The sequence below is a fragment of the Microtus pennsylvanicus genome, chromosome 7, assembly GCF_037038515.1.
Source record: "Microtus pennsylvanicus isolate mMicPen1 chromosome 7, mMicPen1.hap1, whole genome shotgun sequence".
Taxonomy (NCBI): domain Eukaryota; kingdom Metazoa; phylum Chordata; class Mammalia; order Rodentia; family Cricetidae; genus Microtus; species Microtus pennsylvanicus.
The window spans coordinates 1,588,672-1,609,001 of NC_134585.1; the positions used below are offsets into that span (position 1 = coordinate 1,588,672).

The 20,330-nt window shown below is 54.7% G+C and overlaps 2 protein-coding genes across 11 annotated transcripts; both read right to left on the reverse strand.

Annotated features, from left to right (window-relative positions):
* Positions 1-2,643: 2,643 nt before the first annotated feature.
* Positions 2,644-3,751, reverse strand: Psors1c2 (psoriasis susceptibility 1 candidate 2). The gene is made up of 2 exons (XM_075979367.1): positions 3,697-3,751; positions 2,644-3,273 (listed from the first exon to the last, which is right to left on the reverse strand). Exons 1-2 carry the CDS (start codon positions 3,749-3,751, stop codon positions 2,921-2,923), a joined length of 408 nt encoding a protein of 135 aa, XP_075835482.1. The 3' UTR covers positions 2,644-2,920.
* Positions 3,752-5,549: 1,798 nt separating this feature from the next.
* On the reverse strand, positions 5,550-20,278 carry Cchcr1 (coiled-coil alpha-helical rod protein 1). Of its 10 annotated transcripts, none has more exons than XM_075979329.1 (19): positions 20,103-20,278; positions 19,368-19,483; positions 19,004-19,070; positions 18,708-18,921; positions 17,091-17,394; positions 13,489-13,652; positions 13,254-13,389; positions 13,012-13,122; positions 12,669-12,818; positions 10,499-10,609; positions 10,288-10,394; positions 8,766-8,878; positions 8,556-8,601; positions 7,928-8,076; positions 7,661-7,849; positions 7,477-7,578; positions 6,649-6,800; positions 6,377-6,500; positions 5,554-6,217 (listed from the first exon to the last, which is right to left on the reverse strand). In XM_075979329.1, the coding sequence occupies exons 3-19, from the start codon at positions 19,017-19,019 to the stop codon at positions 6,102-6,104; spliced, it is 2,304 nt and encodes a 767-aa protein (XP_075835444.1). In that variant the 5' UTR covers positions 19,020-19,070; positions 19,368-19,483; positions 20,103-20,278; the 3' UTR covers positions 5,554-6,101. The 10 variants fall into 10 exon arrangements, 7 of the variants coding, with proteins under 7 accessions (XP_075835439.1, XP_075835440.1, XP_075835441.1 ...); XM_075979327.1 differs by having other exon boundaries at positions 5,555-6,217; positions 6,377-6,542; positions 20,103-20,254; XM_075979328.1 differs by having other exon boundaries at positions 5,555-6,217; positions 6,377-6,542; positions 19,346-19,483; positions 20,103-20,254.
* Positions 20,279-20,330: the final 52 nt, after the last annotated feature.

The following is a 20,330-nucleotide window of genomic DNA, read 5'->3' on the forward strand; positions in this document are numbered from 1 at the left end:
TGTTCCTTTAATGGCCCTCTCTTGTAAGAGGTTAGTATTGTTTTTTATTCCCCCAATGGGCTGAGTATGTCCCTCAGTGAAAAATCTTCCCTGGAAAGTCTGAGGAGCAAGGAAGGTTGTAATCACAGTTCTTGTAAAACCTGGAGTTCCGGGACACCCTGGGCTACAGGAGCCTTTGCTTTAATAATAATAATAATAATAATAATAATAATAATAATAAGAAGAAGAAGAAGAAGAAGAAGAAGAAGAAGAAGAAGAAGAAGAAGAAAAGGGGAGGAGGCTGGGAGTATAACATCGACGGTAGATTGGCTGGCCTGTGTAACTGGGACGGCAGATTCCCTTGCAGACATACACAAAGCCCTGGGCTAGATGCCTAGGATATAACTGGGCATGGTGGTGACCATCGTAACCCTAATGCTCAGGAGATGGAAGAAAGAGACTCAGAAATTCAATGAGGAAGGAAAGGTAGGGTATACTGACACACACCTTTAGTCCCAGCCCTCGGGAGAGGCAGAGGCAGATGGATCTCTGGGAATTTGAGGCCAGCCTGGTTGACAGAGCCATTCCAGGCCAGCCAGCCCGGGCTTTGTAGAAAGAACCTGTCTCCATACATGCGTGTATGTGCACCGTAAGCATGCAGTTTATGCAGTGCCCATGGAGAACAGAAGATGTCAGGCAGCCTGAACCTAGAATTACAGGCAGTTGTAGCCACCGTGTAGGTGCTGGGAATGGACCCTGATCGACTACAAGAGCAGCCAGTGCTCTTACCCGCTGAGCCGTCTTGTGTGCTGTGCAAGTCTCTTAGCCAGTATGAAACCACCGGCCTCCTTTTTCTTTAGCTTCTCTCTCCATTCCCTAGAATTTTACCCCAGTGAAAGATTTTTCATTGTATTTTTTTCCATCTTTCCTTTTTTTTAAATTCTTCTCTTATACAATACATCCCAATGGCAGTTTCCCCTTCTTCCACGCCTCCTCTGCTTCCCTTCAGAAAAAAGGAGGTCTCCCAGGGATATCAACCAAACACGGCATAACAGGATACAACATGACTAGGCACAAACCCTCCTAGCAAGGCTGAAAGAGGCTACCCAGTAGGAGGGAAAGGGTCCCGAGAGCTGGTAAAAGAGTCAGAAACTCCCCCACTCCCACGTTAGGGGTCCCATAGAAACACCAAGCTAACAACATACGCAGAGGACCTAGCACTGATCCACACAGTCTCTGAGCCGTATGAGTCCTGCCTAGTTGATTGTGTGGGCCATGCTCTCCAAGTGTCCTCAACCCCTCTGGCTCCTACCGCTCTTCCTCCCCATCTTCCACAGAGTTCCCCGAGCTCCACGGGGAAGGACCCAGTGGAGATGGCCAAGTTGGGCTCTCTCTCTCCACCCAATGTTTGGCTGTGGGTCTCTGCATCTGCTCCCTTCAGCTGCCAGAGGAAGCCTCCCTGATAATTGGGCTAGGCACTGACCTATTTTCATTGTATTTCTTTCTTGTATTTTCCTGTTACTGCATCTCTCTGAGGGCCATGGAGCTGAGTGTTCTCACACCCATTGTGAGACGGCTGTGGACTGGACTGAGGCTTTGGACGCTAGGGTAAGCGCTCGCTCTACCCGCTGAGCCCCCCCCCCCATTTTGGTTGAGCCACTGTTTCTTGCATCCCGGACGACGCCTAAGTTGATGTTGTTGCGGATGAACTTGAACTGAACTTCTGTCCTCATTTCCCAAGGGCCAGGCTTACAGGTGTGTATCACCACCTCGTACGACTTGTGGGTATTAAATAATTATTCAGCACCAAATTTATATTACAGCTATCATAAAACACAAATATCAAAGATAAAAAGCACTGATTAGGCACTAAAAACAAAACTTTCATTGAAAATGCATCTTAAAGCTGGGTGTGGAAGCTCATGTCTTTAATCTCAGCACGCAGGAGGCACAGGCAGGCGAATCTCTGTGAATCTGAGGCCAGCCTGGTCTACAGAGAAACCCTGTCTTGAAGGAAAAAAAGAGGGAGAAGCAACCTAGATTCAGAAGTTCAGAAGAAAACACGGCTTTTATTTTTCCATTGAAGCACCATCCTGGTCTACTGTCATTTCCCAGCTAAGGCCACCAGGGGGCAGTAGGGAGCACAGTGCTCAGGCCCTCCCAGGAGGTGGAGCTCTAGACGCCCTGGGAAGAGGAAGCAGGAACAGGTTGGGTGAGGTAGGAGTGTGCTTTATGTTATTCTGACCAAGAAAGGCAGAGTGGCTGAATAAGGAGGTCAAGGTGAGGGGGGTGGGGCTGAACGTGGAGATCAAGTTGAGGGAGGGGGGCTGAACATGGAGGTCAAGGTGAGGGGAGGGGCTGGACATGGAGGTCAAGGTGGGGGGAGGGGCTGGACATGGAGGTCAAGGTGAGGGGAGGGGCTGGACATGGAGATCAAGTTGAGGGAGGGGGGCTGAACATGGAGGTCAAGGTGAAGGGGGAGGGGGGCTGGACATGGAGGTCAAGGTGGGGGGAGGGGCTGGACATGGAGGTCAAGGTGAGGGGAGGGGCTGGACATGGAGGTCAAGGTGAAGGGGCTGGACATGGAGGTCAAGGTGAAGGGGCAGGACGTGGAGGTCAAGGTGAAGGGGCAGGACGTGGAGGTCAAGGTGAAGGAGAGGGGCTGGACATGGAGGTCAAGGTGAAGGAGAGGGGCTGGACATGGAGGTCAAGCTGAAAGGGGAGCTGGAAATGGAGGTCAAGGTGAAGGAGAGGGGCTGGAGATGGAGGTCAATCTGAAGGGGGAGCTGGACATGAAGGTCAAGGTCAAGGGGAGGTGGTGGAACATAGACACCTGCACACAATCCAACCAGAGACTTAAGGAGCTAAGAGATTAGGAGGCAGGGAGCAGAGGTGGGGTTAGGTGTGCTCTGAGGAGGCTCAAGCTCCCTGAGGCTCCTCCCTATCTGAACTCTTCCTGGGGTGGGTCGAGGTCGGGTTCCTCCTGAGATCCGTGGTCCATTTCAGGGGCAGGTGGCCAGGGGTTTTCTGGGGGCTGGGTTCCTGCTGGCCAGGGGTCATCAGGCAGAGGAGGCTGAGGGGGATCAGTGCTAGGGGGCTCTGGGGGCCAGGCACCGGCATTAGGCAGATCTCTCCAGGGGCGGTTGGGGCCTGGAGGTGGAGGCTCATCAAACAGAGGAGGTGCTCCTGGCCAGGGGTCACCAGGGATTGGAGGGCCCAGTGGCAATGCTGGGGAGTCCTCTTCTTCTTGGGCTTCTGTGGGTCTGGGAGAGGGGTCCTCACTGCCTGAGATGCCTGTGGAGGAGGAAGGAAACAGATGCACCCAGTTTTGGACCCAAAGGCTGAGCCTCCCGCACAGCCTGAGCTGGCCCCAAAGCAGACCCCCCATCTCCCGCCCCCCGCTAAAGTGCTCCTCATACACTTCCCAAATACTGAAGCCACCTCCATGCTGTGTGAAAGCCCTGGGCTCCTTGGGACCACCCACATGATCAAGCCTCCAAATGGCTCTGTCCAACCTGGGTTGGGATAGCCCACAGCACACAGACTCCACACACCCACATCATGACCCTCCACCTGACCCAGCAACATATCCACAACCGAACTGCCCCTGCCTACCTTCCCTGAGCTTTGCCCACTAAGAACACTCCTGCCCTCCTTGGGGGTCCCCGCCCTAAGGGTGAGTCGCCCCAGCTGTGCTCCTGGCCTCTCCCGACTTACCTCCAGCACACAGGCAAAGGACCAGGAGCCCCAGCAGCTTCCAGTTGAGCATCATGGCTGTCTACTGGCCCCCGATGTGGGGTGCTCGGAGTCTGGGTGCTTGAGAACCCGAAAGGCTTTATAGTAGAGGAGGTGACCAGCATGTGGGGAGGGGCCAGCCCAGTGACTTGCGGAATCCCCATCAGAGCCCAACTGGTTGGACCCGTTTACAAGGAACCCGCCAGTAACATCTCTTCAGTCCCCAGCCCAGGTCCCATCAGCCGGGTCTCCCTATCAGTGACCCAGACCCCAGGAGGCCCCACCCTTGTTTCCACACCTCCTTCATCCACACCCTGTAACCACTGGTACCCACCTGTCATCTCTGTAATCACAGAGGCCACCTTTCATCCTTCATAGTTATTGGGAGCCACAAAATGGGGACAAACCTCGCGTGGGGAAGCTTGGTAATTACAGGTGGAGGCAGGACGCCTGGGTCAGTCAGCAGAACCCCTCCCCCACTTCCCTCTGGACCATGCAGGCTGCTGAGTGTCTCTCTTCAGCTACACAGGGACCTCCTAGGCAGTGACATCTAAGGAATTCCATAGGGAGCCACCTGGGTGACTAGAAGCCAGGATATCCTGGTTCCTGACCCCATGCAGAGACGATTGCGTCAACCCCCCTCCCCAAGGCTCAGGAAGATGCTCCCCCCACCATCCCATGTAATCTGGTTTCTTCTTCCTTCTCCTTCCTCGCACCAGGGCCCTGCGACCCCTAAACACCCCCTCCTCCACGAGAGATTCCTTAAGAACACTTCAGAGTCTCCACCTTGCTCCCACTGCCTGGGGTTGACCTGGGAAACTTAGCCCTGTTCCCGGATCCCTCACTTGGGCCCCTTCCTGAACCTGGACCCATCTCACTCAGGCTCCAAGGTTTTAACCCACTGTTACTCCCCCTCCACACACACCCAAAGTTTTTTCTTTTTAATTTTTATGTGCATAAGTGTTTTGCCATGGATGTTGAGTCCCTGGAACTGGAATTACAGTTGTGAGTTGCCATGTGGGTGCTGGGAATTAAACCCCGGTCCTCTGGAACGGCAGTCAGTGCTCTTAACCACTGAGCCATCTCTCCAGCCCACATATATATGTGTATATATATATATATTAATGTGAATGGGTGGTGTTTTTTTTTCTTAACTTTTATGTGCATTGGTGTTTGCTATGGGTGTTGTGTTCCTTGGAACTGGAGTTACAGAGAGTTGTGAGCTACCATGTGGGTGCTGAGAATTGATCCCAGGCCCCTGAAAGAGCAGTCAGTGTTGTTAACCACTGGGCCATCCCTCCAGCCTCATGAATAGGTGTTTTGCCTGCATGTGTATCTGTGCACCACATGTATGCAGTGCAGACAGGTCAAAGGCACTGGAACCACCAGAAACGGAGTTATGGGCAGTTGTGAGCTGCCGTGTGTGTGTGTGTGTGTGTGTGTGTGTGTGTGTGTGTGTGTGTGTTCTGGAAGAGAGCCATCTCTCCAACCCACCCCAAATCCCTTTACAGCACAATCTGGACCAGCTTCGGAGTAAAATTCAGCCCAGCCTAGCATCCCCTCCTCACGCTGTTGTCATGGTGACCCTGGGCTAGGAAGGCCTCTCCTACGAGAAGCTTCTTAAATACTGAATGTTTAGTATTTTGCTCCAGGCATTCATCATCACTCAAGGAAAATAATTCTAAAGCAAAAAGTGGAAGTAAAGAAAACTTGGTCCAGGGGCTGGAGAGATGGCTCAGAGGTTAAGAGCACTGCCTGCTCTTCTAAAGGTCCTGAATTCAGTTCCCAGCAACCACATGGTGGCTCACAACCATCTGTAAAGAGGTCTGGTGCCCTCTTCTGGCCTGTAGGCACACACACACAGACAGAATATTGTATACATAATAAATAAATAAATATTTTAAAAAAAAAAGAAAACTTGGTCCAGGTGGCAGTGACACTTGGAAGGCAGAGGCAGGAGGATCTCTGTGGCTTCGAGGCCAGCCTGGTCTACAGAGTGAGTTCTAGGTCAGCCGAGGCTACATGAGACCATGTCTTACAAAAAAAGGAAGGAAGAAAACGAGAGGTGAAGACAAATAAAATCTCTGTAAGTTCAAGGCCAGCCTGGTGTACAAACATAGTGAGCTCCAGGGTGGAGACCCTGTCTCAAAAGTCAAAACAAAAACCCCAAACCTGGGAGCAGTTAGGAAGGGGTGCCACTCGGGAAGGTCGGGCGGGAGGAGCTGGCTTCAGGGAGAGTCCAGACAACTCCGAGCATCCGCCCCGCTATAGCCATCTTTATTTATTGCAGAATTCAGACTTGGTGGGAGCTGGGACCCCGAGGCTTGCTGGGAAACAGGTCAGGCTGGCCCCTGCCCACTCCCGGTGGATCCAGCTCCAGGCTGGCTTCACTGCTCCTCCCCGCAGCACGTGGTGTTTGGGACGTCTTCTTGGCATATAGCCTCCTCTCTGGAAATGGCCTCGCTCAGGCCTTGCAGGTTGTCGAGCAGGACAGTCAGGGACCCTGATACAGAGGACATTGCAGGGTGAGAACAGGCTCGGTGCTGCCCAGGGCACAGAATTGCACTGGCTGGGAGGCCTGAGGGGAGGGTCCTGGGCACAGGAGGCCAGGGGCCTTCGGGGTTCAGGCCTTGGGGGGTGGGGTCTTTCAGCGGAATTCTACCTTTCACAGATTCTCCGGAAGGTGCAGCTGCTGGAGACTCAGGATCTGGGGACCCTACAAGCTGGGAGCTGCACCCCGCCAACTTCTTATTCATTCCCGAGGGAAGCACAGCTAACAGGCGCTGCTGCTTGTAACAAGAGAGGAGACCCTCCTGCTTCAAGGTGGCCTGGGAAGGAGAGGGTCAGCCGCACCGCACCAGGGCCCATGGGCCGCCCCCACCCTACAGCTTTCCTCACACCAGCTACCAGGTCCCTGCTCCCACTGTCCCCTACCAGCATGAGGTTCTTGTCCCTCTCCAGCTCCTGCACTCGCCGGGCCAGCCGCTGCCCTTCCTCCTTCCGGGCCTCATCCTGCAGGCGCCTGAGCTCCTGATTGCGCTCCTTCTCCCGAGTGGCTTTGTGCTGGATCTGGCGCAAGGAAATCACTAAGGAGATGGGAGTGGGTCAGCCCAGAGCCCAAAAAATCAGACCGAGCTCTCAGCTCTGACTCTCAGGGTCTCTTCCACACCGCGAGTGGACAGATGCCATGGATCCTGGGCTCTGTGAACCCCAGTGCCTTCCTCATCCCTGACAGCAACTCCTCAGGCAAGGCTTGTCATCTGTGCTGCTGTTGTTTTGAGACAGGCCTCACTATGTAGCCCAGGCTGGCCCTAAACTATCCTGCCTCCTACTCCCTAGTGCTGGGAAGATAGGTAAGAACCACCGTGTGTGGCGAAGGCTCATGGAATTGACACTGGTGTCATGATTAGAGAATTTCCTTCTGTGGGGTGGTGTGCAGCTGACCCATCATGTCTCCAGCTCCCACGACTCTGTCTACACGCATGACCATGGGCGCATGGGGAAAGACGTGATCATTCACCCTACGCCTCTCGCTCATGCACAGTGACACAGGCCAGGAGCCAGGGAGGTCACCTGGTATTAGCTGCCGTGTGCTCAGCTAAGTGAGGATTTATGCTGGGCAGTGGTGGTGCACGCCTTTAATCCCAGCACTTGGGAGGCTGAGGCAGGAGGGTCTGTGAGCTGGAGGCCAGCCTGGTCTACAGAGCGAGTTCCAGGACGGCCAGGCCATTCGAGGGCCAAGTCCTCCCCAGCATATCTCACCAGCCTTGGCCTGCTCCTTCCGAGCCTCGTTCAGTCTCCTCTTGGTGTCTGAGAGCTGCTCCCGCAGCCGCGTTTCCACCTCAGTCACCTTCTCTTGCAGGGCTGCGGGGAGGGTGGGAGGCGGGGTCAGGAGCTGCCCATCCTGAAGGGTGGCGGGCATCGCCACACTGCCCACCTTGCCCACCTTGCCCGTAGATCCGCTGCTGCTGTGTCAGCTCCTGCCGGAGGCTGGCGGCTTCCTCTGTGCTCTGCTGCTGGCCCTGCCGGGCTGCCTCCAGCTGCTGCCCCACGCTGGCCAGGGACTCCTGGGCGAGCCGCAGCTCCTGCTCCAGCTGCTGGGCCACCTCATTCAGCTGCCGGCGCTCTGCCTCCCCTAAAAGGAAGTTTCTAGGCACCTGAGCTTCAGACCCAAGTCTTCCCCGGTCCCGCACACCCACCAGGGCCACTATACCTTGCTCCCGTGCCCGGCCCACTTCTTGCTGGATGAGGTGGGCACTCAGCTGCAGCTCTGCATCCAAGCGATTTCGTTCTTCCCGTAGCTGTTCCAACTCAAGGCTCAGGTCTGCATCCAGTGAGGGTGGGGGTGGGGGTGGGGGATAGCTGGGACGGAAAGGAGGAAGTCAGAGAAAACTCCCTCAGCAGCCACCTGACCAGTGCCTCTATCCTTTCTTGTCCTTTCTGAGTCCTGGCAACCAGTACCAGACCACACACAACATCCACACACCCTCCACCTCAGTACGCCTGTCCCAGACCGCCCTCGACATCACACACCCTCCACCTCAGTACGCCTGTCCCAGACCGCCCTCCACCTCAGTACGCCTGTCCCAGACCGCCCTCCACCTCAGTACGCCTGTCCCAGACCGCCCTCGACATCACACACCCTCCACCTCAGTACGCCTGTCCCAGACCGCCCTCCACCTCAGTACGCCTGTCCCAGACCGCCCTCCACCTCAGTACGCCTGTCCCAGACCGCCCTCCACCTCAGTACGCCTGTCCCAGACCGCCCTCCACCTCAGTACGCCTGTCCCAGACCGCCCTCGACATCACACACCCTCCACCTCAGTACGCCTGTCCTTTACCTTTCCAGGCGCAGCTGGGCAAGCGACAGTTTTCGAGCCATCAAACCTGAGAAGGAAAAGCACAAGGACAGTGGGGCACAGGGCAGGGATGCACAGGGCACAGAAAGTTACCAAGGCAACAGAGGATAGTTATGGGGTCAGATCTAGGGCTAAGAGGAAGGGGTCTGGGCCAGTGGGGACAGGCTGGAAACCCACAGTTGCTATACGTACCCTTAATGGTATGGACCTTACGGACAGCATAGCTGAGTCGGTTGCTGAGGCTGGGAATCCGGGCTATAGCCTGATTCACCCTGGTCATGGTGCTATGGAGGTTGGCCTGAGTGCTGGAAAAGGCACAGGTCACTCGCCCTTCCCCTCCCCTCATCTCATCTCTGAAGGACGTGCAGGGTATGTACACAGGACACATCCATCCTAAAGGATATGCAGGATGTATACACAGGACACATCCGTCCTGAAGGACCTGCAGTGTGTACACAGGACACATCCGTCCTGAAGGACCTACAGTGTGTACACAGGACACGTCTGTCCTGAAGGACCTGCAGGGTGTACACAGGACACATCCGTCCTGAAGGACCTACAGTGTGTACACAGGACACGTCTGTCCTGAAGGACCTGCAGTGTGTACACAGGACACATCCGTCCTGTACTGTTACATAAGTGGAGAGGTAGGCTGTTAAGCAGCAAGAAAAGGGGGGACAGAGACCACTAGGAGGGATGAGACCTTGGCAGACCCTGAAGGTCACAGTACATCAATTAATCAATCAAGCTCCTTAGCAGACCTTAAAAACATAAATGCTTAAGCTTTAGTGACTGTCAGATAAAAACATCCAGCTGAGCTTGGCAGTGGTGGTGCACACCTTTAATCCCAGCACTAGGGAGGTAGAGGCAGGTGGATCTCTGAATTAGAGGCCAGCCTGGTCTACGGAGCAAGTTCCAAGACAGACAGGGCTACACAAGACAGCCCAAACCCTGTCTTGAAATACAAAAACAAAACAAAAAAACCTCAAAATAAAATCCAGTTGAGAAGAAACCCAACACCATGGCTCGGGCGTCTCATTTGGTTTGGCAGGGAAGGGATGGTCAGGGTTGAGACAGAGTCCCAAGTAGCTGAGTCTGGGTTTAAAGCCGCCATGTGCCATCCTGCCTGGCCTGCAGTGTGCAGTGAGGAACCATCAAGGCTCCCAGGTCAGAGCCACCCTGGATCTGCAATCCATAGCCCAGGGAAGCGCTCAGCAAAACCCACAGCGGCCAACAGTGGGCACTGGGGCTGGCCAAGCTCTGAGTGAGGCTTCTACTGCAGGCTGCCACTCAGGCTCCGGCACTGTCTGCCTCCCTCAGCTGGGGTTTCAGATACTCTTTAAGCCTGGGAGGCTTCCTGGAGGCAGGAGGCTCACGCAACACTCTGTATCTGGGCAAGGGCTCCTCTGACTAGTCTGTTCCAGGGATTCCTGAACGTCAGGCCAGTGCTGTGCTGAGCTATAGACCAGTCTGGCTGTCCCCAACTAAACAGGGCATGAGTGAGAAGGACAGATCCCACCACTGAGCTCTGAAGCCATGGCCCCGCCCAGCTGCCCTACTTAGCTTCAAAGGCTACTGGACCAACCTGCAGGAAGCAGGATCCCCTCCAACCACAGGTGAGTCAGTTCACAGCGGGCGCCCCCCTTCTGCACCCTTCTGCCCGAGGCTGCTCAGGGAAGCAGCACCCCACCACCCGCCTCCCCACGGAAGATACCTGCTCATGGCACGGACCAAGAACTTCAGCTGCTCCTCAGCAGAGGCTGTCAGCTGCTCCTGCCTCTGCCTAGCCTCCTGAGCCCGATTCAGCTCCATCTGCAGGGTCTGGTAAGGATGTGGCTTTGTGTGTGTATCTTCTTTAGAGCCTCCTCCTCCCCGGTGTCTGGTCAGGGTCTCTGTCCCCCTCCCTCTAGTCTCCTGGCTCAGACCTTGGTGCTCATCCGCTCCACCTCCAGCTCAGCGGCTTTGTCTTGTAAGGCGCGATGCAAGATGGCCTGCTCCTGGCTCTGGGACTTCACTTGTTCCTGCAGCTCTGCTACCTAGGGGAGCAGAGGGAGCTGGGCAGGGAAATCTAGAGCCAAAGCCGTGAGAATGAAGTAGACAGGGCAGGAATCCCTGAAGTGGGGCTGGAGACACTGACTCAGCTGGCTAAAAGAATTGGTTGTTCTTGGGCTGGAGAGATGGCTCAGTGGTTAAGAGCATTGCCTGCTCTTCCAAAGGTTCTGAGTTCAATTCCCAGCAACCACATGGTGGCTCACAACCATCTGTAATGAGGTCTGGTGCCCTCTTCTGGCCTGCAGACACACACACAGACAGAATACTGTATACATAATAAATAAATAAATATTAAAAAAAAAAAAAAGAATTGGTTGTTCTTGCAGAGGACCTGAGTTCAATTCCCTCTTCCTACATGATAACCATTTGTAACTCCAGTTCCAGGGGAGCCAACGCATTCTGACTTCCATAGGCACACAGTACATATACTTACATGCAGGCAAAACATTCCTATACATACAATAAAATAAACACATCTTTTTTTCCCCCTAAGACAGGGTCTTACTATGTAGTTCTGGCCATTCTGATACTCACTATATAGACCAGGCTGACCTTAAACTCAGAAATTCTGCTTCTCCCTCCCTAAGTGCTGGGATTAAAGGCATGCACCACTACACCCACCTAAATAAATATGTGCTAATAGAAAGAAAGAAAGAAAGAAAGAAAGAAAGAAAGAAAGAAAGAAAGAAAGAAAGAAAGCCAGGCAGTGGTGGTGCACACCTATCTTTAACCCCAGTACTTGGGAGGCAGAAACAGCTGGACCTCTCAGTTCTTTTCTTTGATCTCTCTCGCTCTCTCTCTCTTTTTAAAATCTTACTTTTTGTACACTGGTGTTTTGCCTCACGTATGCCTGTGTGAGAGTGTCGGATTGCCTGGAATTGGAGTTACAGACAGTTGTGAGCAGCCATGTGGGTGCTGGGAATGTAACCAGGACCCTCTGGAAGAGCATCCAGTGCTCTTAACCACTGAGCCATCTTCCCAGGCCTGGACCTCTGAGTTCAAGGTCAGTCTGGTCTACATGGCAAAATCTAGGACAGCCAGGGCTACAAAGAAAAACCCTGTCTTGACCATGCCCTGCCCTGATGGATCGGAAGCATCGCTGACCACCCTGCCTATCCACTTCAGTCTTGTCAACTGTGTGACATCACCCATTCTTCTCCTTCCCCTTACAGCACATCTGTCTGACACCACCCATTCTTCTCCTTCCCCTTACAGCACATCTGTCTGACACCACCCATTCTTCTCCTTCCCCTTACAGCACATCTGTCTGATACCACCCATTCTTCTATCCTTCCCCTTACAGCACATCTGTCTGACACCACCCATTCTTCTTCTCCCCCTTACAGCACATCTGTCTGACACCACCCATTCTTCTATCCTTCCCCTTACAGCACATCTGTCTGACACCACCCATTCTTCTATCCTTCCCCTTACAGCACATCTGTCTGACACCACCCATTCTTCTTCTCCCCCTTACAGCACATCTGTCTGACACCACCCATTCTTCTTCTCCCCCTTACAGCACATCTGTCTGACACCACCCATTCTTCTCCTTCCCCTTACAGCACATCTGTCTGACACCACCCATTCTTCTCCTTCCCCTTACAGCACATCTGTCTGACACCACCCATTCTTCTATCCTTCCCCTTACAGCACATCTGTCTGACATCACCCATTCTTCTCCTTCCCCTTACAGCACATCTGTCTGACACCACCCATTCTTCTATCCTTCCCCTTACAGCACATCTGTCTGACACCACCCATTCTTCTTCTCCCCCTTACAGCACATCTGTCTGACACCACCCATTCTTCTCCTTCCCCTTACAGCACATCTGTCTGACACCACCCATTCTTCTATCCTTCCCCTTACAGCACATTTGTCTGACACCACCCATTCTTCTACTTATTCCTTCGTCTTCCTTCAGAACTGAAGCTCCTGGGGAACACGTAGGCATCTCTTCAGGGCCTGTGCCCAGCACATGGTGACCACCCAAAGCAAAACTGTCATCATTGTGTGAGATGCTGAGTAACAGAGCCCCTGACCTGGTCTCTCAGCCCCTTCATGGAGTTCCTGTGTTCCAGGTCCTGGGCCTTGAGCTGTACCATGAGGACAAACACCTTCTCCCGCCAGCAGCGCAGCAGCGATCGGTACTTCTTAGGAAACTCGGGCTCCAGGGCATCTGAAGGCTGGATCTGCATGTGGGAAGGCAGGAGAAGCATCCTGAGGAGGCGGATGGGGTGACCTTTGCTCTTTCTGCCCTACCACAGCAAGGAGTGAGGTTTTGGAGAAAAAGGATCCCGGTGGGTCTGGGCAGCACACCAACTACTGCCCCCAGAGAGGGAAGGCCTGCAGCCGGTCAGGGGCTGGCAGGTGAGGGAGTCCTACCTTCCTGGTCAGCTCCTCCTCCTGTAGGGCGAGCATGTGCATGAGGCTCTGGACCCGAACCTGCAGCAACTCCACAGTGGCCTGGAGGTCAGTGCGGTCCTCCGTCAGGCGCTGGGCAGAAGAGCACGCCAGTGAGTCTCCGTGCTACACCCAGGCAGTGGGCAGGCAGCCTGAGCCCTGCGACAGCGTGGCCTTCCTCCCTGGGAGTTGTGCTCTCTCCTCCGGGCCATCCCTGTCCTCACCTGCACGGTGTCTAGAAGTTCCTTCTGTTCCAGCTCCCATGCCTGGCTCTGAACCTCAGGAGGGACCTGTTCCCCAACATACTTCCTCAGACTTTCGACCAAGGTCACCTGAGCTTCCAGCTCTTCTTGGGTCTTACTAGGGTGGAGGCAGAAACGGGAGAGTCCTCAGTGGAACAGCCCAGATGCCCCCATGCCGTCACCCGCGAGGCTCTTCCCAGTCGCCCCTGCCCCTGACCTCAGTTGACTCCGAAGCAGCTCCACCTCCTTCTGGGCCACAGCCAGCTGCTTGGTCTCCTCTGCCCGTTTCATTTCCAGGCTACTCAGAGACTTCTCCAAGTCCTCAGCCTTGCTGGTCAGACTGGCAAGAGCCTTCTGGTGAGCCTGGGTCAGGGAGGACATCTGTGGAGGGAGAAGGGGCTGGAGAGGGACCCAGCAGACGAGAGAGAGCTTCCCGCGCACCCAGAACTCGTTCAGTCCTCAGCACCCACAGCAGGCACTTCAGAGGATCCAGTGTCCTCTCCTGGCGCTGGGTACCCACACACACGTGTGGTAGGATCCACTGTCCTCTCCTGGCGCTGGGTGCCCACACACACGTGTGGTAGGATCCACTGTCCTCTCCTGGCTCTGGGTGCCCACACACACGTATGGTAGGATCCAGTGTCCTCTCTTGGCTCTGGGTGCCCACACACACGTGTGGTAGGATCCAGTGTCCTCTCCTGGCTCTGGGTGCCCACACACACGTGTGGTAGGATCCAGTGTCCTCTCTTGGCTCTGGGTGCCCACACACACGTGTGGTAGGATCCAGTGTCCTCTCCTGGCGCTGGGTGCCCACACACATGTGTGGTAGGATCACACACGTGTGGTAGGATCCAGTGTCCTCTCCTGGCGCTGGGTGCCCACACACATGTGTGGTAGGATCCAGTGTCCTCTCCTGGCTCTGGGTGCCCGCACACACGTGTGGTAGGATCCACTGTCCTCTCCTGGCTCTGGGTGCCCACACACACGTGTGGTAGGATCCAGTGTCCTCTCCTGGCTCTGGGTGCCCGCACACACGTGTGGTAGGATCCAGTGTCCTCTCCTGGCTCTGGGTGCCCACACACACGTGTGGTAGGATCCAGTGTCCTCTCCTGGCTCTGGGTGCCCGCACACACGTGTGGTAGGATCCAGTGTCCTCTCCTGGCTCTGGGTGCCCGCACACACGTGTGGTAGGATCCAGTGTCCTCTCCTGGCTCTGGGTGCCCGCACACACGTGTGGTAGGATCCAGTGTCCTCTCCTGGCTCTGGGTGCCCGCACACACGTGTGGTAGGATCCAGTGTCCTCTCCTGGCTCTGGGTGCCCGCACACACGTGTGGTAGGATCCAGTGTCCTCTCCTGGCTCTGGGTGCCCACACACACGTGTGGTAGGATCCAGTGTCCTCTCCTGGCTCTGGGTGCCCGCACACACGTGTGGTAGGATCCAGTGTCCTCTGCTGGCGCTGGGTGCCCGCACACACGTGTGGTAGGATCCAGTGTCCTCTCCTGGCTCTGGGTGCCCGCACACACGTGTGGTAGGATCCAGTGTCCTCTCCTGGCTCTGGGTGCCCGCACACACGTGTGGTAGGATCCAGTGTCCTCTCCTGGCTCTGGGTGCCCGCACACACGTGTGGTAGGATCCAGTGTCCTCTCCTGGCGCTGGGTACCCACACACACGTGTGATATACATTTACCAACACCACACACATAAACAGAAGTCATCTTTAAGGGGGGCAGCTCCTCCACCTTGGGCCTTGTCTCTCAGAGAGCCACCCACAGACCCCCCTGCTATAAGCAAATGGAGACTTCCCTACATCTGGTTCTCCTGCTAGTTTCAATCATCAATTCTTGTCTGTTCTTTTCCCTCCCTCCCTGTGTCCACTAACAGCCCCAGTAAACATCGCCTTCTCCTGCCTGTGGGTTTGTGGGCTGAAAAGATGGCTCAGTCGGTTGCCTCACAACTTAAGCCAAAAGCTGGGCACACCTGTAATCACCCAGCTCTATGGGCCAGGAGGTCTGGCCTACGTGATAGAGTTACAGGTCAATAAAATACCATGAAGGAGCTCAAGGACCCACACCTGAGGGTGCCCTCTGACCACCACCTGTGCCACGCACACTCACGCCCCTCCACACCTGAATGCACACACACACACCCTCCAGTGGTCCTGAGCATGTGGTGGCAAATGTCTATAAACCCGCGTACTAGTGAGGTTTTGGTCAACTTGACAAAAGCTAAAGGATTTTTTGATTTTATTTTGAGACAGGGTTTCTCTGTGTAACCACTCTGGCTGTCCTGGAACTCACTGTGTAGACCAGGCTGACCTTGAACTCACAGAGATCCACTGGCCTCTGCCTGAGTGCTGGGATTAAAGGTGCGCGCCTCCACCACCCGGCTGTCAAGCTAGAGTTTGGGAGGAAGGGGGACCTCGATTGAGAAAATGCATCCATCAGATTGTCCCATAGGCAAGGACATTTCCTTGATTAATAGTTGATGTGTGAGGGCCCAGCCCCGTGGGTCCTGAGTTACATAAGCAAGCAGGCTGACCAAGCCACCAGGAGCAAGTCAGTGACAGTGTTCCTCCTTGGCCTCTGCTTCAGCTCCTGCCTTGGTTTCCCTCAGTGGACGTGGCCAGGGTTACATATGCCAAACCCTTTCCTTCCTAAGTTGTTTTCTGTCATGGTGCTTTAAGACAGCAACAGAAACCCTAAGACACCCCAGTTCTTGGGAAGCTGAGACTGGAGGACTGTCAAGTTTTAGGCCAGCCAGGGCTACATATCCAGACCCTGCCTTAACACACCCCTGCACTCCAAAATAGATCTGCCATACCTACCAAGCCTGCTGCCTAACAGAGTGCACTTCCCCAAGCTCTCTCCCGAGGCCTTCCCTGCACACAGTCTTTCTCGACATAAAATACGAGTCTGATTGTGTTGTTAGCCTGTTTTTCTTTCTGGACCCCGTCGAGGTGGCGCACACCTTTAATTCCAGCACTTGGGAGGTGGAGGCAAGAGAATCTGTGAGCTCCAGGCCAGCCAGGTCTACAAAGCAGGTCCCAGGGCAGCTAGGCTACACAGAGAAACCCTGTCTTAAAAAAATCAAAACAAACAGCAAAGCAAGCAGCTGTCTCACAATGACTGTGGAGTTGCCATCTGACCGTGGTACCAATTACACAGGCTATCAAATATCAAAGCGGGTGTCTGCTTAGGGAAGCGACACATTCAGGGAGCCTTCTCAGTGATGACTCCCGGGCACCAAGGCCACTGCTGCCCCGATATTACAAACAAAACACTCATCTTTATAGCTTCCCTTCCTGACCTCGCCATGGCCTGGGGTGGCTGCCCTCCCTGTCCCCGGCCACATTCCCTCATTCGTGCTCCTGCACCCTGCAGCGCTTCTTCAGCTGCAGCCGGCTATAGCCACATTCAATGTGTCCCCACCAGGCTGTCGGCTCCATTCATGACAGCAGAGACTCAGCAACCTGGTCACTGAATCCCCAGGCGAGCGGTTCCTACCTCGAGGATGGCAAAGAGAAGCCGTGGGCATCCTGACTGAACAACGTTCTCTCAGTCTTTCCCGGGATCCATACCCGCTTTCCTCCCTCCCTCCACCAGGTTCCTAGAAGGGTACCTGACAGAGAACTGGGAAATACTACTTGGGAGCGTTTCAAATGGTGCCAGGTCACATGACTCCCAAGAACAACTGCAGTCCGAGCAAGACCAAAACATCCACGTTCCCCTTCCAAGATGCCATGGCTCTGCTCCCACCCTCTACCCCCCAGGCTCCCTGCAATTCGCTGGGAAGTGCACCCTCTCGCCCCCATCTTCACCTGCTCTTGGTGCAGACTCTTCATCTCCTGCAGCTCCCTCTGGCTCCCCTCCTCCAGGTTCTTCCGGACCATCTCGGCTCCGGCCAAGGCGGCACGCAGGCCCTCAGCCTCAGCTTGGCCAGCCTTCTCTGCCACGGCGAGAGCATCCAGCTCCAGAGCCTGCGCCTCCAACCGCATCTTCTGCTGCAGCGAGGTCTCCCGGAGCGATCGGACCTCCTCCTCCAGCCGCCGCAAGTCCTGGAGCTGCCAGGAGATCAGCTCGGCCTGCTGGCTCAGGGCGCTGGAGACCCCCAGTTCCAGAGACCTTCAAAGACAAGTGGGCACGGGTGAGATGCGTCCCACGTACTGCGGGGAGGGTGGAGACAGCAAAGAGGATAGTGACCCCCTACTTTATGTGGGGAAGCAGGGGCTAAAGCTGAGGCAGGAGGATATCTACACGTACACCATCATAAGAACACCATGAGCAGCCGGGCAGTGATGGCGCACACCTTTAATTTCAGCACTTGGGAGGCAGAGGCAGGTGGATCTCTGTGAGTTCGAGGCCAGTCTGAGTTGTAGAGCAAGCATCAGGTCAGACTCCCGGCTTCAAAGGATTCTCACTCACACACAGACATATTCCTGGGGACTGGAGAGATGGCTCAGTGGCTGAGAGTGCTGGCTGCTCTGACAAAACTCAGTCTGTAGGCCAGGGAGGGACCTTGAACTCAAAGATCCACCTGCCTCTGCCACTCTAGATTAAAGGTAGGCCATGCCCGGCTCAAAAATAAAATTTTTTTTTTTTTGGATTTTCGAGACAGGGTTTCTCTGTAGCTTTTTGGTTCCTGTCCTGGAACTAGCTCTTGTAGACCAGGCTGGCCTCGAACTCACAGAGATCCGCCTGCCTCTGCCTCCCCAGTGCTGGGATTAAAGGCGTGCGCCACCACCGCCCAGCTTCAAAAATAAAATCTTAAAACACATATCCAGAGCATAGCCATATGCAGAGGCATAATCCTGTAAAGGACTTTTTGTTTTTTTTTAAAGATAGGGTTTCTCTGTGTAACAGTACTGGCTGTAGACCAGCCTGGCCTTGAACTCACTGAGATCCGTCTGCCTCTGCCTACTAAGTGGTGAAATTAAAGATGTGAGCTCGCTGAAATCTGTTGTTTTTAAAGTATTTATTTATTTATTTTGTATATGGTATTCCGCCTGCATCTATGTCTGCACACCAGAAGAGGACACCAGGTCTCATTGTAGATGGTTGTGAGCCACCATGTGGTTGTTGGGAACTGAACTCAGGACCTCTGGAAGAGCAACCAGTGTTCTTAACCTCTGAGCCACCTCTCCAGCCCGTATAGACCTTTTTAACTACTCCATAAGAAGCAGTATGGAACACTGTACCGGGTCAGCATGTCTAAGCTACGTGTCATCTCGCTTCCCAACAGCTTCTGGGCCATCCACCCATCTCCTCCCTTAGACAGTTACATTCCTTGGTAGCTGGGAATTTAAGTCCAGAGCTCTCTTTGTTATCCCCAGTGCATATGGTATATGCATTGTAGGCACCAACAACGCCTACAGAAAACCAAGGGCTGAAATAAAGGCATGTGTGTACAAAGGATCACTAGCAAGTCCGACCCCTACCTGCCTCTCCTCCCTGTCCCTTGTCCATCTCCACAAACATCCTGTTCCCACTTGGTCACCGTAGGCCTCTGAGTGTCTAACCGCCTCTCGACGACACCTTGGCCAGCCCTGGATTGGATCAGGGGAATGTCGGAAGCCCAGGTCGGGGCCATTCTTGGCAGAGTTGGAAGGGGCCGAGCTTGGAAGTGAGAGGGAGGAACCAGCCCAGCAAAACCTGAGGGGATCACAAGAGTAAAAGACTGTCAGTTTCTCAGCAAGAGAGGAGACCCCCAGCCTCCTGGACTGGCCTCACTGACCTGAAGGTGGCAACATCTCTGTCTTATCTGAAGCCTCTGGATCGTGTCTCCAGGCATGTACGTTCCCCTGGACAATAGGAGAAACAAGGACACTCCAGTTCAGTTCTCAGGCCACCTTCCAAAGAGAAAGTCCTATAATAACAAAGTGATAAAATACTAAAGTTACTGACTGACCCACAGGGCTCTAAGCTTCTCTTTCCCTAATTCCCTAAGAAGGCACATGAAAACCAAACCACTTGCCTGTCCCAATCACGTTCCTAAGAGAATGAACGAGGCAACAACCATGAGGTAAAAGTACTGGGATGGGGGCCAGAGGGTGCCTTGGAGATTGCTTCTACTTACAGGATTCTGGGTGGTGCTTTACCTTCCTCCTTAAGGGTCTACGGTCCCTGCAGCTCAGGGCTGGAGGTGAGAGGGCCCGTAGGAAGCCCGGTCTCCACAGTTCTCGCCATGGAATGGTAGGGATGTTGGGAAGCCCATCTAGGTACCAACGAGCCATGATTTCTGGGTCAATTCCTTTCATAGCGTTAGCCCAAGGCCTGGCCCCAGAAGAATGAGGCCACATATGGGGTTAAGTGGCTTCCCTAGGATCCCCGGGGAACGCAAGCAGCCTAGAGCCTGTTGCCAGGAACCCAGCTTCCTGCTATCTCAACGGAGCCTCTCGGTAACCGGCCTCAGTTTCTCTCTATCCCCATCCCCTCTGCTTCCATTCCCGAAGCCCGTCTCTGTTCGGAGCCCTACAGCATCTTCTTTGTCCAACTCCCATCCGAATTCAAATGTCTTTTTTTGTTGTTGCTGCTGCTGTTGTTGTTTGTTTTCACGCAATCCAGAGATTCTACACGCTTCTACTCTTAGTTCTAGTCTGCATCCTTCTGGACCGAATTATCCTGCGCTCCCTGTCCTCCGGTCTCCCCTCTCCTCTCCTGCACACACCCCTGGCGCATCCCCCTGAGCACCCTGAGCGCTAAGGCTGTCTCGCCCCCCTCATCTGTTTTCCGGGCTCCTGCACCCCCTTCCCCTGCGGACCCCGTCCACCCACCCTAGCACCCCCTTTCAGACCCTTTCCGCCCCCAACCGACTCTGGCCGAACGCCCCTTACCCGGCGCGAGATCCGCCCTCTTGCCACGCCCCTTACTCCGAGCTCCCGGTCCAGGCTTCACACCCCCGATCACGCATGCGCGAGGCGGGTGGGTTGGCGGGCTGCTCTAAAAGCTCTAAAGCACCATTTCCCCTGGCCGGAAGGAGGAAGAAGAAAGGTGCGCGCAGGCACACTGACGCCTAAGGCCTTCCCCGCGCCCTTATGGCCACACCCCACCCCGGGAACCCG